The sequence below is a fragment of the Nannospalax galili genome, unplaced genomic scaffold (assembly GCF_000622305.1).
Source record: "Nannospalax galili isolate Female #2095 unplaced genomic scaffold, S.galili_v1.0 scaffold186, whole genome shotgun sequence".
Classification (NCBI taxonomy): domain Eukaryota; kingdom Metazoa; phylum Chordata; class Mammalia; order Rodentia; family Spalacidae; genus Nannospalax; species Nannospalax galili.
Window position 1 is genome coordinate 5,037,079 of NW_008358774.1, and position 17,830 is coordinate 5,054,908.

A 17,830-nucleotide genomic window follows, 5' to 3' on the forward strand; every position below is an offset into this window, starting at 1 on the left:
TTTTCTAAAATAACTAAAAACTGCCTTGGTTTTAAGTATTGAGCATTATATTATGCTATTTATTGTTTTAAAAATATTATTTTATTATTTTAAAACATGCACATGTTTATGTGTGTATGTTTGTGTGGAGGTAAGTACACATGTATGCAGGTGCCCATGGAAGTCAGAGGCATCAGATCCCCCTGGAGCTGGAGTTACTGGCAGTTGTGAGTCACCTGATGTGGGTGCTGGGAACTGAATTCCAGTCCTCTGGAAGAGTAGTAAATGCTCCTAACCCCTGAGCTGTCTTTCCAGCCCCTATCATTATGCTTTTATTTTCTAATTTAGATTGATTTATTTCATTAGCGCATGCTTACTAACATTCACAAGTGTTCCTGGACTGTGAATCAAAACTTCTTGTTGGCCAAGTAGAAATGGAGCTTGAGACTTCAGGAGTTTTGATTCCACCTTCTGATAAAACCCATGAGGAGGAATGCTTCTCTCAACAGAGCTTAGTGCCATCACCATTTGTGGTAAAGGTCTGTGGCAAAAGAGCCTGTTTGAGGGACCCCTGAAGATCTATGTAAGAGGTAGGCTGTCCTAGAGAAGGTTGATTCAGGCCTCATGCAGCCTTGAAAATCAACAAAATATGAAGGGAAATCTCAGAAAATTCCTATCTCTTTTCATGAATATGGTGATTTTCAGAGGTGATACTGAAACACTAGTGTAATTAATTTGCATTCATATTGTGAATGATTCCTAACACCGGGTAATTTGGAGCTTAGCAGTAATTTAACTAGGCCTTTCCAGATGGCCAGGGAGGCAGCTGGATCTTTACCTTTGGCTCTTTCAGGTAGCAGTGCATGGCCTGGGTGACATCAGCCGCATGAACAGCATTGTGATATGGGTTTTGGCCGTGGTAATCTTCCTGAACCATAACTAGGAGGAAAATAGATAGCTCAGTCAGCTAAAACCAAAACAAGAATGCTATTGTAGATAAGACTTATTGAAGATGCTTTTTGTATCAGAACTTCCCAAAGGCATAGCCTGGTGGATCCTTTAAAACGAAGGTGGTTTGCATGCTTTGCACATTCACTGGGCTGTTTGTAGTGGAGAGGAAGAGATCAGTGAGGTGGGGGTGGGGTGGGAAGGCCAGAAGGATTTGTGAGGCCCTTGGGATTTCTCGCCTCTTCCATAAATTGCCCCTTCCTGGCATTCATGAACATTCTCATTCATAGAAAAATAAATAGGAAAAGGAAAAAGAACAACTTTATTTCACACCATCGTTTAATTATTTAAGTTTGCTTCCATTTAGTAATAATATACTGTAAATGAAGCTTCCTTTCAGAACTCTTGTGCATCAAATTCTTGCTGTCCAGTGATTGGATTACATTTGAATAACAAACACTGACCCAAGCAAATGTGGGCCTTCCTCATGTAGAAATTGAAGAACTGAATTGACCCAAGGGAGGCCTCCTTGGATTCATGTTTCCCTTATTCAAAGCATCATCTTTCATGCCCCTCCAATATAAAGCAAGCCTCAGAGTACTCTTGGAATCATGTCCAATAACAGGCAGCTCAGTTTTGGTTTGTTGCTCATAGACACCACTAGCCTGCTTTAGGAAATAACCAACTCAGTACTTGGGATGCAATATAGTCAGTGTATAGAGAATGTTCAGATTTACAATAGCATATTCTTTTAAACCATGCTATGAGTCTGGCTCTGGGTTTTGCTTAATTCAGCTGTCAAGGCTGTATTTCTTACATGTTCTAGGGGCACATATATGTGTCCAGAGAATCTGTATCTCTTTAGACAAATCAAAATTATTTGGCCACTTTAATGGTTATTACTTTGCTCAAGCAATTAAAATACAATCAGCCTAAGGTTATTTATGTTTCTGGAAAGGAGCCATGTTGTGGCTGGTTTCTCATAAATCTACTATGCTGCACAAACCTTTTATTCAGCAGGCTTGTTTGCAATTGTACTTAAACTCTAGCTCTATGATTTATTTGTATTAAGCAAGTTACTTATTCACAATTCTCAGCCTCCTTCTCTATGACTTGGGATCACAATACCTCTGAGTGCAAGGTGTTGCTGCAAGGATTCCACGTGTTAATATATGCAAATCCTTGAAATGGATCCCAGAATATGTAAGCACTCTGTGAGCCTGACTGTTGAGGCTGTTTTATTTTACTCCCAATGGTATTGAGTTGACTTTCAAATCCAAAATACAACCATGTGGTAAGTCAAAGGACCCAAAAACATGTTAAGTGGCAGAGGCAAGCCATTTGATGATCAAAAATCTACTTTAGATAGTTCATAGGCAGATAAATAAGAATATGCCCAGAACCAAAGAAGAAGTGGGGCTGCTTTTAGAGAAGTACTGATGGTGAATATTGAGTGGAAAGACGATGGGCCTTCAAGTCAGATCGGTCTGGGTGGGAACTCAGATTTTGCCACTTATTGACCATTATTCTTGGAAAGTAATGAAACCTTTTGCAGCCTTCTTACTGTGGACCAAATGATGACAGTTGTAGCCAACATGTAGGTTTGTGCAAATGGTTAGAAATAACTACCTAAAGTATCCTGCTCATAGTGGGTGGTACTTAAATTGTAGTTGTCATTAAAATTTTTTAATCATATTCTGATTAGAAATATTTGAGGCATACCCCAGTGCAATTTTATTAATATGAGAGCATATAAGAATATTATTGACAATTATATGCTCTTGATAGTTTTCTTTATAGATCCTTAATGTATTGTAAATGTTACTGATCAAGCGATTATTAATGATTTAGGATGTGTAAGATATATATATATATTTTCAGGGCAGGTCTACACCCTCAATATCCATTTATTTAAACTCTCTCTTTTTAAAAATTTAATGATTTTTTTTGTGTATTTCATACAGAACATCCCAAACAATCTTATTCATCTTTATACTCGCATCCCAAATGACCCCCTCCCATAGCGCCCCCCCCCCCACTGGAGCCTATATTCTCTGTCATCCCTGTTACTGTCCACTGTGTTATCAGTGCCCCCAGCCATTACCCAGTGCTAGTCCATCCACTGAATCTAGTCAGCCTATCTAGAGTTCCTTGTTTTAGGAAGATCAGCTCTTCCTCATCTAGCAGCAACCAGTTGCCAACGTTCTTTTAGATAAGAGTGGGGTCTGCTGTTCATTTTCCCAGGTCTATGCTGAGTTACTGTCTGGAAGTCTCTTGGGCCACCCTGGCCAATAACTCAAAGGAAGGTATCTCCTGTCTGCATTGTTTCTTGTTATGTAGCCTTTAGCTATACACATGGACTCTCCAAGAATTATACTGATCACTTTACTCTTTGCTTATACTTTCCTTTTAGGTGTTTAAAACCATACAGTTGGCCCAGATTAACCAATTTATTTTTATTCTTAAGATCGTTTGAGGATCTGTTCCTCAGGGGTCACATGGGATAAGCTATATTTTAAAACTAGGATTAGATAACTTAAGATTAATTTGAGGTCTTTTTCCATAATATTATGGCTCTTGACACTTTTTTTTTCCTTTGAGACAGGGTCTCCCTATAGCCTCAGGTGGCCTGGAACTTGCTTTGCAGACCAGGCTGGGCTCAATCTCACAGAGATCTGCCTGCCTTTGCCTCCCAAGGGCTGGAATTAAAGGCATATGTGTCCATACCCAACCTCTTGATACTTTTTGTCAGAGAATTATGTACTGTCCTTATTCACAAGGTTGGCATAGGAATTTAGAAGAAAGACTTACCTAAAAACCTGTGTAAGGTCACCATATCCAACTTGAAATGGTGGATGAGTCCATGGGTATTAAAGAGGTGGCACAGCAGTGTTACCAGGCTGTTTCCTGGAGAGGAACAGTCACTTGCTTTAACTTAGTTTTTTATTAAACATACTAGCAAGACTGAAAATAAGATTCAAAGTCACTGAAATAAGGTTTCTGTGATAAAATAATTTTCTCCCTTTGGATGTGAAATTATTCAAGAGGGATTATGATCTTGCCCTAAGTTTTCTGTTATTTTCCAAATAAAATTAGCTTGTACCTACCTTTACCCTGCCGAAGAGGCAAAGAAAATCCTAAATGAAGGAGTCTGTCAACTGAAGTATTGGGAGCACGCACACACAAGTATGTTTATGTTATGTGTATTATTTCAAAACACAGTGAGTGGCAGGGCTGGAGAGATGGCTCAGTAGTTAAGAGCACTGGTTGCTCTTGCAGGGGACTCAGGTTCAATTCCCAGCACCCACATGGTGGCTAACAACTGTCCATCACTCCAGTTACAGTGGATCTGATGCCTTCTTCTGACCTCTGTGGGCATTGCACTACACAGTTGCATTCACATACATGCAGACAATGCACTCACAAAAAAGTAAAAATAATAAATGAAAAAACCACAGTGGCCATTTGAAATGTGCTTTAAGTCACTTAGAATTAATTCTTAAACTAACAGTGATATTTAATCACTAGATTGCTCAAAAGTGGTAGCCTGGTCTCAAGAAGGCTTATCCAAGAGGAGACTATGAGATATTTTACAATTCAAGCTAGAAAGAATGCAAAGTTAAAGCTATAATAACGTTAACATTCAAGAAATATTGTTTATTCAAGACTCGTTTAAGAGTGAGACTCTTGGTTGGTTGACTAGCCTCCAGTGAATGAACCCACACTGAAGGGCATTTGGGGACACAAACCCTGACTCTATAGGCCATTATATATATATATCAGGAAATCTGGTGGGGGACTAGTAAGGCAGGGTGCAGATATGGGAAAGGTTCTAAATATGATCAACATATATTGTATGAAATTCTCAAAAATTCAATTATAAAGGAAAAAATTATTGTATTTAAAAGAGAAAAAAACTATTCATTTGTATACTTGAATCCTCTAGTCTGTATTTTGCTGTGGGAATAAATAAATACCCAATACCATAGGCAATAAAAGAATAATCATTTTGAATTTAAAATTATGTATTTATTTATTTAGACAGGGTCTTATTGTATGTAGACCAGGCTGTCCTCAAGCTTATGACCCACTTGCCTGAGCCTCCAGAGCGCTGGGATTACCTCCATGTGTCACCTTGCCTGACTGAATTTTAAAAGCATTACGGAATTTATTTAACACTTTGCAGTGGACCAAGAAGCTACCTTTTGTCTTCAGTGGAACCTAGTTGTTGCCAAAGCATATCCTAGGGTACCTGATTCAATGGATCTTGGCAAATTTTATTGTCTAGGAGCTATTTCAAACTCTCCAAGTTAGAGATACCTGATAATGTTGCAGATGAAATTAGTCTAGTGATTTTACCTTTCCAGCTTCACAGCTGTTTATAAAGTCATTTCAGTGTTTCTTATTGCATATGTGTGTGTATGGTTCTTTGACATTTCCTTTTCTTATGTTAGTGGCCCTCTAATTGACTGAGATGAACACAATTTTTGATGGATTCAATTCTCATTTCTGTAACAGCCATGATTATATTGTGTTTCAAACACCATTTAACAGGTTCTTTTGCTCACAGTTTGTTTCACTTATCAGTGCCCACTTCTAGTTGATTTGAGCAAAGTGAGATGCAACATAATAGAATCCAGGACTCCATTTGTTTTATATATGTTCCACTTAACTTTCCACAGAGTAAAAAAATCCACGTCATGATCTTAGAAGCACCTTTCCTACTGCACATTGTTTGCCGAGACAATGGTGACAATACCATCTGCAGTGATTTACTGCACAAATATGAAGATGATGGGATCATCATCAGCATCAAATGATGCCTTTCACTGATGCCCTAATATTATATTTCTTACTGATGCTTATCTATATTTGTTTGACGAGTGAGGGAAATATATTTTATTTTGTTAGGCAAAGTTTTTATAGACATGAAAATATGAAAAGACAGACCAATGGTAATGCTGAGCTTACAGCTATAGCCCAAGCTTTTACAGTTGCTCCTTAGCAATTGTTTTCTTCTGATGATGCCAAACTCGTATGGGTAGTACTACAATCAGCAGGCTCAGCTCACTTTAAAAAACGTATGCAAGCGCCTTGCCTCATAAATCAGGACTAGTCAGATTGTGCCTGTGTGTTCAGTTTTCATTGTCTAACAACGAACACCCTACGTTTGGACATCATCAAAATATTCTGAGAGGAAAGAATGTTATTGATAGTTTCTTTCAGAAGAAAACTGTCTTAATATCCTAAGGTCAAATTTAGTCTTTATTCTTCATCTGAATTAATTTTCCATTGCTGGGTCCTTCTTGACTGACTGTGGCTTTATGAGAGTGGGAAAAAAGGAAAAAAGTTACTGTTTAAACTGAAAATTTGTTTCTCAGGGGATGAATTCCACTTTATGATGTGTATTTTAGTGAGAATTCTTTTGGGTAACTTACCATTTGTCAAGCGATCAAACAAGAAAATGTCAAAGTCCCACATTCCCACTTTGGAGAGCATATGCTGAAAAGGCAAACAAAGCAATAGCGTCCAAATGAATCACATCGAGACTCAAACATTTACTTGGAGACACAGTGATTTAAGCAATTAAGAAGTTGTAAATAATAACATAGTTCTGTATGTACAACTGGGTTGGAGTAAACCAACTTCTGCTCCATTCACTAGTGACAGCTCAAAGAACAGGCTCTGAAGTTAAACTATCTGGTCTAATGTCAGCCACTTCTCTTCCTGGCTATGGGACCTTGGATGCATTTCTTAACTTCTCTGCCCTTCACTTTCTTTATCTAAACAAATGTGGCTAATAGTAATCTACATTGGAGGATCGTGCATATCTGAAGTGCTTGGCACAGTGCTTATTCACAGGGAGCACAAGTATTGATATGTGTTTAATCTTAGCTCAGTGAAGTGTCTGCATCACAAGCTACTATATGAGAAGGTTTGCAACAAAGTTTCACTATGTTTGTTTTTGTGGTGTTTGGGGTTGAACTCAGGGTCTTGTGCTTGCTAGACAAGCAGTCTACCACTGAGCTACATTCCCAGTTCTTATCACAAATATTTAAAAAACCATTGCTGAGCACATTACTTTGCTCAATGTGACTGAATGTAAAATTAACCACTGTATAAGAAGTTGAATAATAGCAAAGCACTAGATAATTTAAAGTTCTATTATATAATGAAGATTTTTTAAAATTAAAACAAGCCATGGTGACATCAAAGTGTCAGTGGTTCATTCTTTATGTACTCCTGCTCCTAAAACTTTACTCATCTTTCTTTGAAGGCACAGTCACTTACACGGGGGCTAACTCACCCTATCCCTGAGTAGTTCGGTGTCCTATGAAAAATCTAAATGCCTTATATGGCACACTAAACCCTCACAATGTATTAGAGAAATAAAGGGATGATGGAATTTTTTCTTTGAGATGGGGTTTCACCATGTAGCCTTGGCTGGCCTGGAACTCACTATGGACACCAAGCTGGCCTTAAACTCATGGACATCTGCCTGCCTCTGCCTCCTGAGTGCTGGGATTAAAGGCGTGTGACGCTATGCCTAGTGATAGATTATTTTTGAAGTCTGTTCTGAATGAGCCTTTACACAAATCATACAATGTGTAAGGCAGACCCATCCCTTGCTCTCAGCCAGACTTCTGGTATACTGTTCTTTCTACATTTCAACATCACTTTTTTTAAGTGTGGCTGCTTAGAAGGGAGAACCTACTACAACTGCACTGTCATTAGTACTTCAGTGGTATAGAACCGTATTAATCTCCTTTCAACCAGTTACCAACTTCCCACCACCTAACCAACTACCCGCCAACCACCACACATCCACCCAACCACTCACTCACTCACTCAACTAATCCATCAACCATCAAATACCAATTAACCAGCAATCACCCACCAACCAGCAACTACTATCACCCACTGACCTACTCACCCACCACTCACCCACTGCCCACCAACCAATCACCTATCATTCACTAACCAGCCATCTACCACCAAACAGCCAACCATTTGCCAACCAACCATCTACCAACCAAACATCCACAGTCCAACCAGTCACCAGTCACCAACCAACTAACCAACAAACCAATCAACCAGGCACCTACTAATCAACCACAACTAGCACCTATCCATACACCTACCAATCAACCATCTACCAACAGCCTACTATCCACTAACCTACCAACCAAACACTGACCCATATACCACCACCACCAATCAACTAATGATCCACCTACCAACCAATCATTCACCAACAAAACACTGAACAACTACCCACTATCAGCAACCAACCAACCAACCACACACACACCAACTAATCCTCTATCAACCAAACACTGATCACCCACCCACCCACTACCATCAGCCAACTAACCAGCTAGTCATGCACTGACCAACTACTCACCCACCATCACCAACCAACCAACCATCCATCCAACAACCAACCAACCACTGGTCAATCAGCTACCAACCACCAATTACCAACCAACTAACCAGCCAACCAGCAGTTTACTGTCTCACCCTTGGTTGTTGCAAGGATTGATATTTTTTCTCCTTTCTAGATGTCATATTGGGAGTTAGCTCTTCTGATGTTATATTCACTTCTTAATGGCATATATGTAGTAACATATAGTCATATGTAGATACTACTTACCATGTAAGCTATAAAATACTACTTTTGACTTCTGTTTAAATTTCAGTTTACCCCTAAAATTTAAATTCCTTTGTAATTTAGACTAGAGGTAACTTTAAAACTATTTTGGATCATCATCTATTAATTTCTATACTTACCAGATTAATGTAGAGTGAAAATAGTTGTAAAATTATTAAAAAATATTTGAATTAATTAAAAATAATGAAAAAGGCTAATATATTGCATTAATAGCTTAAAGTAGAATTAAGAGTTGGAAATTATTGGGTTATTTTCAGTGTCACTATTACAATGAGATAATAGGGTTTAACATATCTAACAATGCATGAAACTTAGCAGGGCGCAATGGGGTGCAGATAGGGGAGGAAGTCTAAATATGATCAAGATGTATTGTATAAAACACACAAAACTTCAATAAAAATTTTTAAATTTTAGTTACAACCTAATTAGCAATCCTCCAGTCCAAATTTTATTTTGCTTAGTGTTGTATGAACAGGTTTTGCATATTTATAAAACTGAAACAGCTAGCATATGTTAAGCATGATTATTTACTCAGGATTAGAGGTGTAGCTCAGATGTGGAACATGTACTTAGCTTGCATGAGGCCTGGGTTTAATCCCTAGCCTACCTTCCCACCACCACCACCACTATGTTATATCTAGTTAATCCTTAATAACTTTCATGAGGTAATGGAATGTTTACGGCATTCATTTTACATATGAGGAAAAAGTCCAGTTGCACTGAATAATACACAGTGCCTGGGAGGCAGAGTAGACTCAATCCCAGGTGCTGTGAGCTAGGGCAAGGCTCTTGGCCACTGCCTGCCTCAGGGAGACCTTGAGAGGACTGGCTTACCCTTGCTTGTCCAAGGTAGTCTTCATCCAGCAGGTGGAGGGGAGCTTGTGGTATAATTCCACGAAGCAGCCTTGATGCATGGAAGTATCTTTGGAAACTTAACAGTCTTTTCACCTTTTTCTTGGTGCCAATTTCCCCTGAGTGTGTTGTATCTGTGAAAAGTAATCATAGGCAGAAGTTCATATGTTTAAAGGAGAGCTTGTTTTCTCTACTTCATAGGGTGTAATGTATTAGAAAGGAGATAAGATTAAAAGATGATCTCAGTACTTTGAGGGATACATTAAGTTGAATAGGTTCTGTTAACTCCGTGTTTGAAATTTTTCTAATAAATGAAATAAACGATCTTCTCTCCCTCCAACTTCTGGTAGGTACTCACTATGTAGGTTGATCTCAAAACCACGCTCCTTCCACTGCAGCCTCCAGGGTACTGGGATTATCACAACTGGTTTGATAATTGCTATATATTTTAAATATATATATTTCTTACATAATTTTGGATGATATGAACTACATGAATTAAAAACTGCACTTTTTTTCGGTTAAGTTCTTACCCCAAGCTCTCTCCATAATTAGAATATGGTGAGAAACATGTTTCCTATTATCTTTGGAATATCATTGGCAAAGGAATAAAGGAATCTCACCATGAAAGTGACCAATAATGCCACTAACAAGAAGCAAAGGGGACGTTTGCTTTCAGATGAAGTGTGTTCTCTTTGCTGATAGCCATAAATGTCTGATCTTTGCAGTAGAGATTATTTAATGCTCATGTCTTATATACCTTTTAAAACTTGATATTAACATCATCATGATTTCCAGAAATATGCCAGGTACATTATCTGAGTATCTGTTATGGTATGTCTTATCTCAATTGAAATTGTGAGTCACTCTAGGACCACAAAAATGATGTTTGCTGCCAAATTTGGATGTAGAGTTGATGAAATAGTCAAGTAGGAAAATGTATAGCTTACATATAATTTTTTTTCTGCCATATCTTCTCTCAAAAACCCATTTCCCCTATGGAACTCAAAATCATAAAAAATGAAAAAGAAAAGAAAAGAAAGAAAGAAGGAAAGAAAGAAAGAGTCAGAGGAAACAGAGCATTCCTTGAGGGCAATGAATGACCACCATCTGTAATGTATTACTTGGCTGTATTAAGCATGAAAAGGCATAATTCAGAGCCATAAAAACCTACTCTCTGGAAATGCTGCCTGGTAAAAATTATTTGTATTTAAAAAATGGATTTAGATTCTACCCATGGAAAGAAGCAAACATATGCACATGAAGATAAGTAGCAAATGACGGAGGTTGTGGTTGGTCACACATCAATATTAAAAATGGTGTCTGTGGACTCCTTTCTGCTGATGGGTTCTCATTCGTTTCCATGAGCTTGTGTCCTAGTTTTCTTTCTGTTGATGTGACTCAAACACTGGCCAAAATTAACTTGGGGAGGAAAGAGTTTATTCCACCTTACAGCTGACAGTTCATCATAGGGGGAGCCAGGGCAGAAGCTCAGGGTAAGAACATGGGGGCTGGAGCTGAAGCATAGGGCCATGGAGGAATGCTGCTTACTGGCTTGCTCCTCTGACCTGCGCTCAGCCTGCTTCATATACAACCCAGGACCACCTGCCCACAGTGTAGCATTACCTATAGTGGGCTAAGCCCTCTCACATTCTCAACAACCTAGAAAATCCCTCCCAGATATGGCCACAGGCTAACATGATAGAGGAAATGAGGTTCCTTCTTTCTGGGTGTGTCAAGTTGACAACTGGAGTTATTCAGCACAGCTTGTTAAATCAAAGTACCAGATAAAGTGAAGTATATCACTGATTTATTTAAAAGACCCAAATGCCTACTATGGTGTATTCACTATTCTAAACACTACAGTGAGAAAAACACACATCTCTGCCCTCTGACAACTGATGTGGCAGAAGGAGATTGATAACATACAACATAAGAGTAAGTAAATAATAAAATGTGTTTGAAGACAAGTGCAATGGCATGTATGTGGGGGTGGGGAAAGCAGAGAACAAGGGACCAGAAGCTCTGTGTTGGTGCTAGTCAGTCTGGGCCTAATACAATTTGATCCAAACTAGAATGGGAAGAGGGAATTAGCTAAGCGAATACCTGGGGACATACCTTCCGTGCATAGAAACCAGATCAAAGAATTAGCAGCAGCGGGAGCATGCCTGGAAAGTGTGAAATGAACAGAAGGACCCAGTGGAGTAGAGAGCAGAGAAAAGGGTAGAAACTTGAGTTGAAGATGCTGGCAAAGTAAGTCTAGTCCTTGTGGGAGATCACTAGGGAGATATCGATGTGAAAGTTGTCAGGCAAAATTGCCCAGAGAGTAAATGTCAATATAGATGAGAAAACAATCCAAGTGTGAAGTCTGGAATAACTCCGCTTCACATTCAGAATGGTTCAGAGAATAAGGAAAGTTACTAGAGCTAAAGAAGGAGCAGAGGAAATCAGGAGAACATCATTTCCTGGAAGCCTACTGACAAAATGCAACAAGAGGAGATCCTAAGTATCAGACATCATTAGTGGGTCAGGTACAATGAACACCAGGAGTCGACTACAAACTGTACACTTAGAACACATTTTATTATATGCACATGCAACAATACCGCTTAGCAATGAATACATCTAGCACCCAGGGGAACTGGCCAACTTTGACTGGGTCAAAAAATATCCAAATGAATGTGTTACGCCAGAAAATAAATGAGAATTTGAAATATGATGACATCATTTGAAAATGACAGAGGATGGGCTGGTGAGATGACAGCTGGTAAAGGTGCTTGTTGCCAAGCCCGATGATCTGAGTTGAATTCCCAGGACCCACATGGTAGAAGGAGAGAATGACTCCCACAAGTTGTCCTCAGTTTCCACTTTGCATGTGCATACACACAGAATGTGATGGAGGAGGCAACCTGTAAGGGGTCCCTTCAAGCAAAAGGGAAAAACTTGAGCTTCAAAGTAAAGTGATGGAAGAGTTAGATTTTAAAACTTCAACTGAAACTTAGAAAATCAATGAATCGATGGTAAAGCAGGCAAACATCTAAAATAAGAAAAGTTCTCTGCAGAGTGTGCTGCCCAGTAAATGTAGAAGAAATAATAGCGTTGGAAAGTTGCCATTTTGCAGTCATCATAGTAATAACAAAATCAGGCCATATCCTTAATGGTTATTAAAATGAAGAAAATTTGGAAAGCAGCAGGTAGCTGCATAATACCATAGCATCTCTCTGAGTATTAATTGGATGGAGAAAATGGGGTGCTTTTCTAGTCAACAAATATAAAAGAGTATCATCTTCATTAAGTATTCAACACTCCCTAATAATGAGAGACTGACATTTTTCACTCCCTTACATACTACAATAATGCAATAGCACAGATGTAGGAGTTCTACCCAAATGTGCAAGTGATTTCAATATAGAGGAAACATCAGGAAAGCCTAGGTTGAAGGACACTACAAAAAATTAGCTTGTACTCTTAACAAAATCTCAATATCATCAAACAAAGATAGGGTTAGGCATTATGATTTCATAGCAATAGACACCACAGATACTGCACTAAATGCAATGTGTGGTCCTAAATTGGAACATAGAGCAGAGAAAAATGCCCATAAATGACATTAAGATAATTTGTGAAATTTGGATATGGAATAATACTGTATTTGCAAATTTCTTGAATTTGATAATGGAAGTTCATAAGGTAATGCCCTTTTTCTTTGAGAAATATAGGTTATATATAGACTAAGGGGTATAATGTGTACAATTTTCTAAATTAAAAAATATGCAGCAGTAGGACAAATACTGTAAAATATGACAGTTGGGCATGTGGAGAGAGCATATGATTTGTTCTACTCTTGAAGACTTTCTACACATCTGAAATTATTTTATTTTTACAATATTTTATTGATTATTTTTGTTTTATGTGTATGAGTGTATTGCCTGAATGTATGTAAGCATGCCCATGTCATGCAATGTGCGTGGAGGTCAGAAGAGGGCATTGGATCTCTGGAACTGGAGTTATGAATGGTTGTTGGCTGCCATCCGAGTGCTGGGAACCAGACCCAGGACCTCTACAAGAGCAGTCAATGCTCTTAACCATTGAGCCATCTCTCTAGCCCTTGAAATTATCTTATAATAAAACGTTTTAAATGTGGCAGAAATACACATTGCGGCCAGCTGCAGAAAGAATGAAATCACATCATTTGCAGGAAAATGGATGAAACTAGAGATCATTTTGTTAAGCAAAATAAATCAGACCCAGAAAGACAAATATTGCATGTTTTCTCTCATATGTAGAATTTAGATTAAACAATATATGATATTGAAGCAGAAGGGGGGCTATGTGGAGGAAGAGAGAGAGGGAGGGTGACAAATGGTGGGGACAATAGCTTAGTAGACTCTTGTTCTATTGAAAAGTATACATGCTGGAGACCTTCTTAAAAGTAAGTCTTGGGGGCTGGAGAGATGGCTCAGGGTTAAGAGCACCAGCTGCTCTTACAGAGACCTGGGTTCTGTTCCCAGCACTCACATTGCAGCTCGTAACCATCCATAACTCCAGTTCCAGGGGTTCTGATGCCCTCTTCTGGCCTCTGTAGGCACTGCACACAGGTAGTGCACTTACATATACACAGGGAAAACACTCATACACATAATAAAAATAAATAGATCAAAAAAGGAGAGAAAATAGGAAAAGGGAAATCTGAAATAATGCTAAGTACAGATAACTCCTTTAAGGCATTTGATTGTACAAGAGAGTAAAAGAGTGAGAAATACAATACAATAGTTCCATAGAGAATGGAGTCAATTCTTCCAATACACAAATAATATCAATTACTTCTATTACACACACACACACACACACACACACGCACACACACACAAAGCAAATCTAAAAGGAAGCATCCACATAACAGTCTACTCCTTTTTTTATTGTATGAGAATTCTCCCATCCTAAAACACTAGCTCAATATGCTTCTATTTACATAACAGAAGGAGTCAAGAAGGTAACTTTAAGTAAGGGAAATATGCCACAAACATATCAAAGTGATAATACGAATAATCCATTTTAATTTTACATTTAGTTTTCCAAGTAGAATAACACTAAGTAGATTTATAATTAAGACAATGACTTTTAAATTAAGTTACATATGGTAAACAAAGATGATAGGAAATAATGGTTGTCTTCCACTAAAATGACTATTTTGATAAAAATATTACTGAACTAGTGATCTGATGAGTTGGAAATATAAAGGTTAGATTCATTGTTATTCTTAAACCAAAGAAGAAAACAGCAAGATCTTCTTCCTTGCCATCTGTTTCTTTTTTCCTACAATCAGGTGGATAACAAATCTATCAACATGACAGAATATAGATCTCTTTTGATCTTTGTTGTGTTTAATTTTAAAATTACATTTGTGTGTGTATGTATGTGTGTATGTGTGTGTGTATGTGTGTGTGTGTGTGTGTGTGTGTATCTATGTTAGGGCATGAGTGTGTTATGGCCCACAAGTGGAGGTTGGAGGTTAGAAGACAACTTTTGGGTTCTTTCCCTCCACCATGTGGGTCCTAGGGATCAGACTTAGGTCGTCAGGCTTGGTGGCAAGTGCCTTTTCCCCCAGAACCATCACCATGGCCCCCATTTAATTTTTTTCATATTTTATTTCTCATGGATTCTTTGGCTCTAATTTTTATTTAAGATACTGAATTAAGATGTGATGTATCTTGGTTACTGAATTCTTTGTACCCTGCTACATTTTGAACCTGAGTCCTGTGTCTTACTCCACTTTCCTTAGTCCCGGCATGACCTGCATCTATGCAGCATAAGTTGAGATAATGTAAAAAATGCACTAAGAAAAAAATAAACCTAGCCAATACATTTTTTCATAGCTAATTACTTATGGAGCCTTTAAATTTTAAAATGTAGTGTATAGAGCCATTCACCATGACAGGGTTGAGAGGTTTCTGCATGTTTGTTATCGTAATGTATATTCTTTATGTGTGCATTTTCAAATGAACTGAGATGGGTCAGCAGACATCTGACAAGTTGCAGTATCAATTCATGGTCAATATTTTCTAAAATATCATTTAACACCTCTGTGTAGGCTATTTGTCAGTTAACCAGGAAGTGATTCAGAAGTGGCTATTAATGAAAATAATAGCACCTCATTTTCTTTTTGGTATTTTGAGATAGGGTCTCACTCTGTAGCCCAGATTGACTTGGACCTCATTATGTGGCCCAGGGTGGCTTTAAACTTCACACAGCCTTCTTGTCTCTGCTTCTTGAGTGCTGGGATTACACGCATGTAGCATCACGCCCAACTTTAATTTTCTTGAGGACACACATAGTGCTAAGTGGAAAACAAAATACTCAAAGTAGCTCTCTACAGAGGAGAGAATGCAATAATTCCAGAAAAGAAATTGATTTAAATGTTAATTACTTATCATTTGGCAGTCATTTAGGGAGCATTGATTTTGTCTTATGTGAGATAATAGAGAAAACTAAGATATAAAAACTAAAGAAATAATTGGGAGAAAAATGTCCATTTAAGAAATGACTTGTAAATAAGTCACCATTCTGTACAATAGTACTAACTAGCGCTCTTGGAGGTACTGAAATGTGTTACACAATCATTGAATATGTTCTGGCAAATTTGTTTCCAAAAAGACTTTTAGTAAATAGTTAACATTTATTTTGATAATTAGTGTTAAGGTTCAGATAGCCCTCACCAACAGGATCCCAAGGACTTCTCATGCTCCTGAGAAAAGGGAACCTAGCTGATAAGCACCTCGGTCTTTGAAGTCAAGAGAAGCAGACTTTTCTCCACTGTTTGGCCAACACAGCAGGCTTCCCCTTTGATCTCTAAAGAGGACAGGTTTTAACAGTCCCGCTCTCCCACTCCTCCCCCAACTTAAAAAAACCCACATCTTCCTGCCTTCTGCAGGAAGCAGAAGCCTCCCTTTTTAAAAGACCCCAGCTCAGGACCCAGGCAGACATTTTTCTCTGCCCAGAAGGGAATCTGTCCCATGTGTTCCTTTGCTAATAAACCCTATTTTGATGGAGTTTTATCTGTGTCTCGGTGCCTCATCCTCCATTTGCTCGTTCTCCACCAACTTTTTGCCTATCAGATGGTGCCAAAACCCGGTTCTTACTTCAAGGGACCCGCCTGGACTTCTCCAATGCCACTAACTTGGCTTTCAGGTACACTTCTTTTCTCTCTCTCCTCCTCTCCCCAGCCCTCTGCTTTGCTTTCACCTCTTTCTGGCTCTCCTCACGGGGAACACTCTGCCTTGCCTACTTCTTTTGATCTCCTTTCCCATTGATTTTCACCACTCCTGGACAGCACTGTGGTCTCCGTGATGGACCTGCTTCATCAGTTCCCTATCTCGGTTCCCCCACAGCTGCTCACCACCGGCACCTTGCCCCCCCCCTTCCTTTGCCATGGGCCTGCAAGGTCTGTTGTCCTCTATCCTTTTTTCCTGTCTTTATCCTCTTCCACTGCCTTTCCTCCTCATTTTATTTGGGATGATTTCTGACACTGTTTAATCCAACACATACTCCCCCTATACTAAAGCTTTCTGCTCCCTGCTGTGTGCCTGTCTGCCAGCCTGTCATGTGTCTGACCTCCCATGCATGCTTTAAACCTGCATGACCCCAAGACTTTTTTTTCCTTCCTGCTATTCACCCCCTCCAGGCAGCTGCCAAGATTGCCAGCTCGCCTGCCCTGGGAATTTTTTCTTTAACATTCTAATGAAATGAAGTTTCCAGCTGGGCCCGTTCTTAAATTCTCTTATAAATTTGGCTAAAAACTCTTTAGGGGAGCTTTTCTTCCCATTTTGACGCAACTAGCCTAAACCAGCTGGACAACTTTGCTGGAGTATTTAAAAAATTTCAGATGGCTTGCCCCATTGACAAAAAAACAAAACAAAACAAAAAAACATTTTAAAAGCCTTTTTTTTCTCCTAAACTTTTTCTCAGGCAAAGCAAAGGGGTTCAGAATTTTGATCTTTGGCCCTCTTGGGCATCAAGCAAGCAGTGCTCAGGTGCCTAATTTTATAACTGGACCTAACCATTTTAAATTTCACTATACATATAAGGTCACAGGCACTGCTCAGGTGAGCCACATGCTTTCAGACCAACAAACACTGATTCATATGCCCTGTTCCTTCTGCTGCCCTCATGAGTTTCCTTTCCAGCATAGTTTCTGTCTACAAACTAAGAGCTCCTGAGAACTTGGCCTTACATTCACAGCTACAGTGCTTGGTGAAAAACATGGATTTCTTTGATTTGCTTTTCTATTTGGGTCACATATACATATATATCTATCTATCTATCTATCTATCTATCTATCTATCTATCATCTATCTATCTATCTATCTATCTATCTATCTA

General features: G+C 38.7%; 1 protein-coding gene across 2 annotated transcripts in view; it reads right to left on the bottom strand.

Moving 5' to 3' along the window:
• The window catches only part of Pde7b (phosphodiesterase 7B), a 355,604-nt gene that overhangs the window by 40,383 nt on the left and 297,391 nt on the right, over positions 1-17,830 (bottom strand). For both annotated transcript variants that reach the window (XM_008822074.2, XM_017795351.1), the window contains 4 exons: positions 9,434-9,585; positions 6,366-6,429; positions 3,739-3,834; positions 818-918 (listed from right to left, as the gene is read on the bottom strand). In XM_008822074.2, the coding sequence (XP_008820296.1) occupies positions 818-918; positions 3,739-3,834; positions 6,366-6,429; positions 9,434-9,585 (413 nt within the window). The remainder of the gene's footprint in view (positions 1-817; positions 919-3,738; positions 3,835-6,365; positions 6,430-9,433; positions 9,586-17,830) is intronic.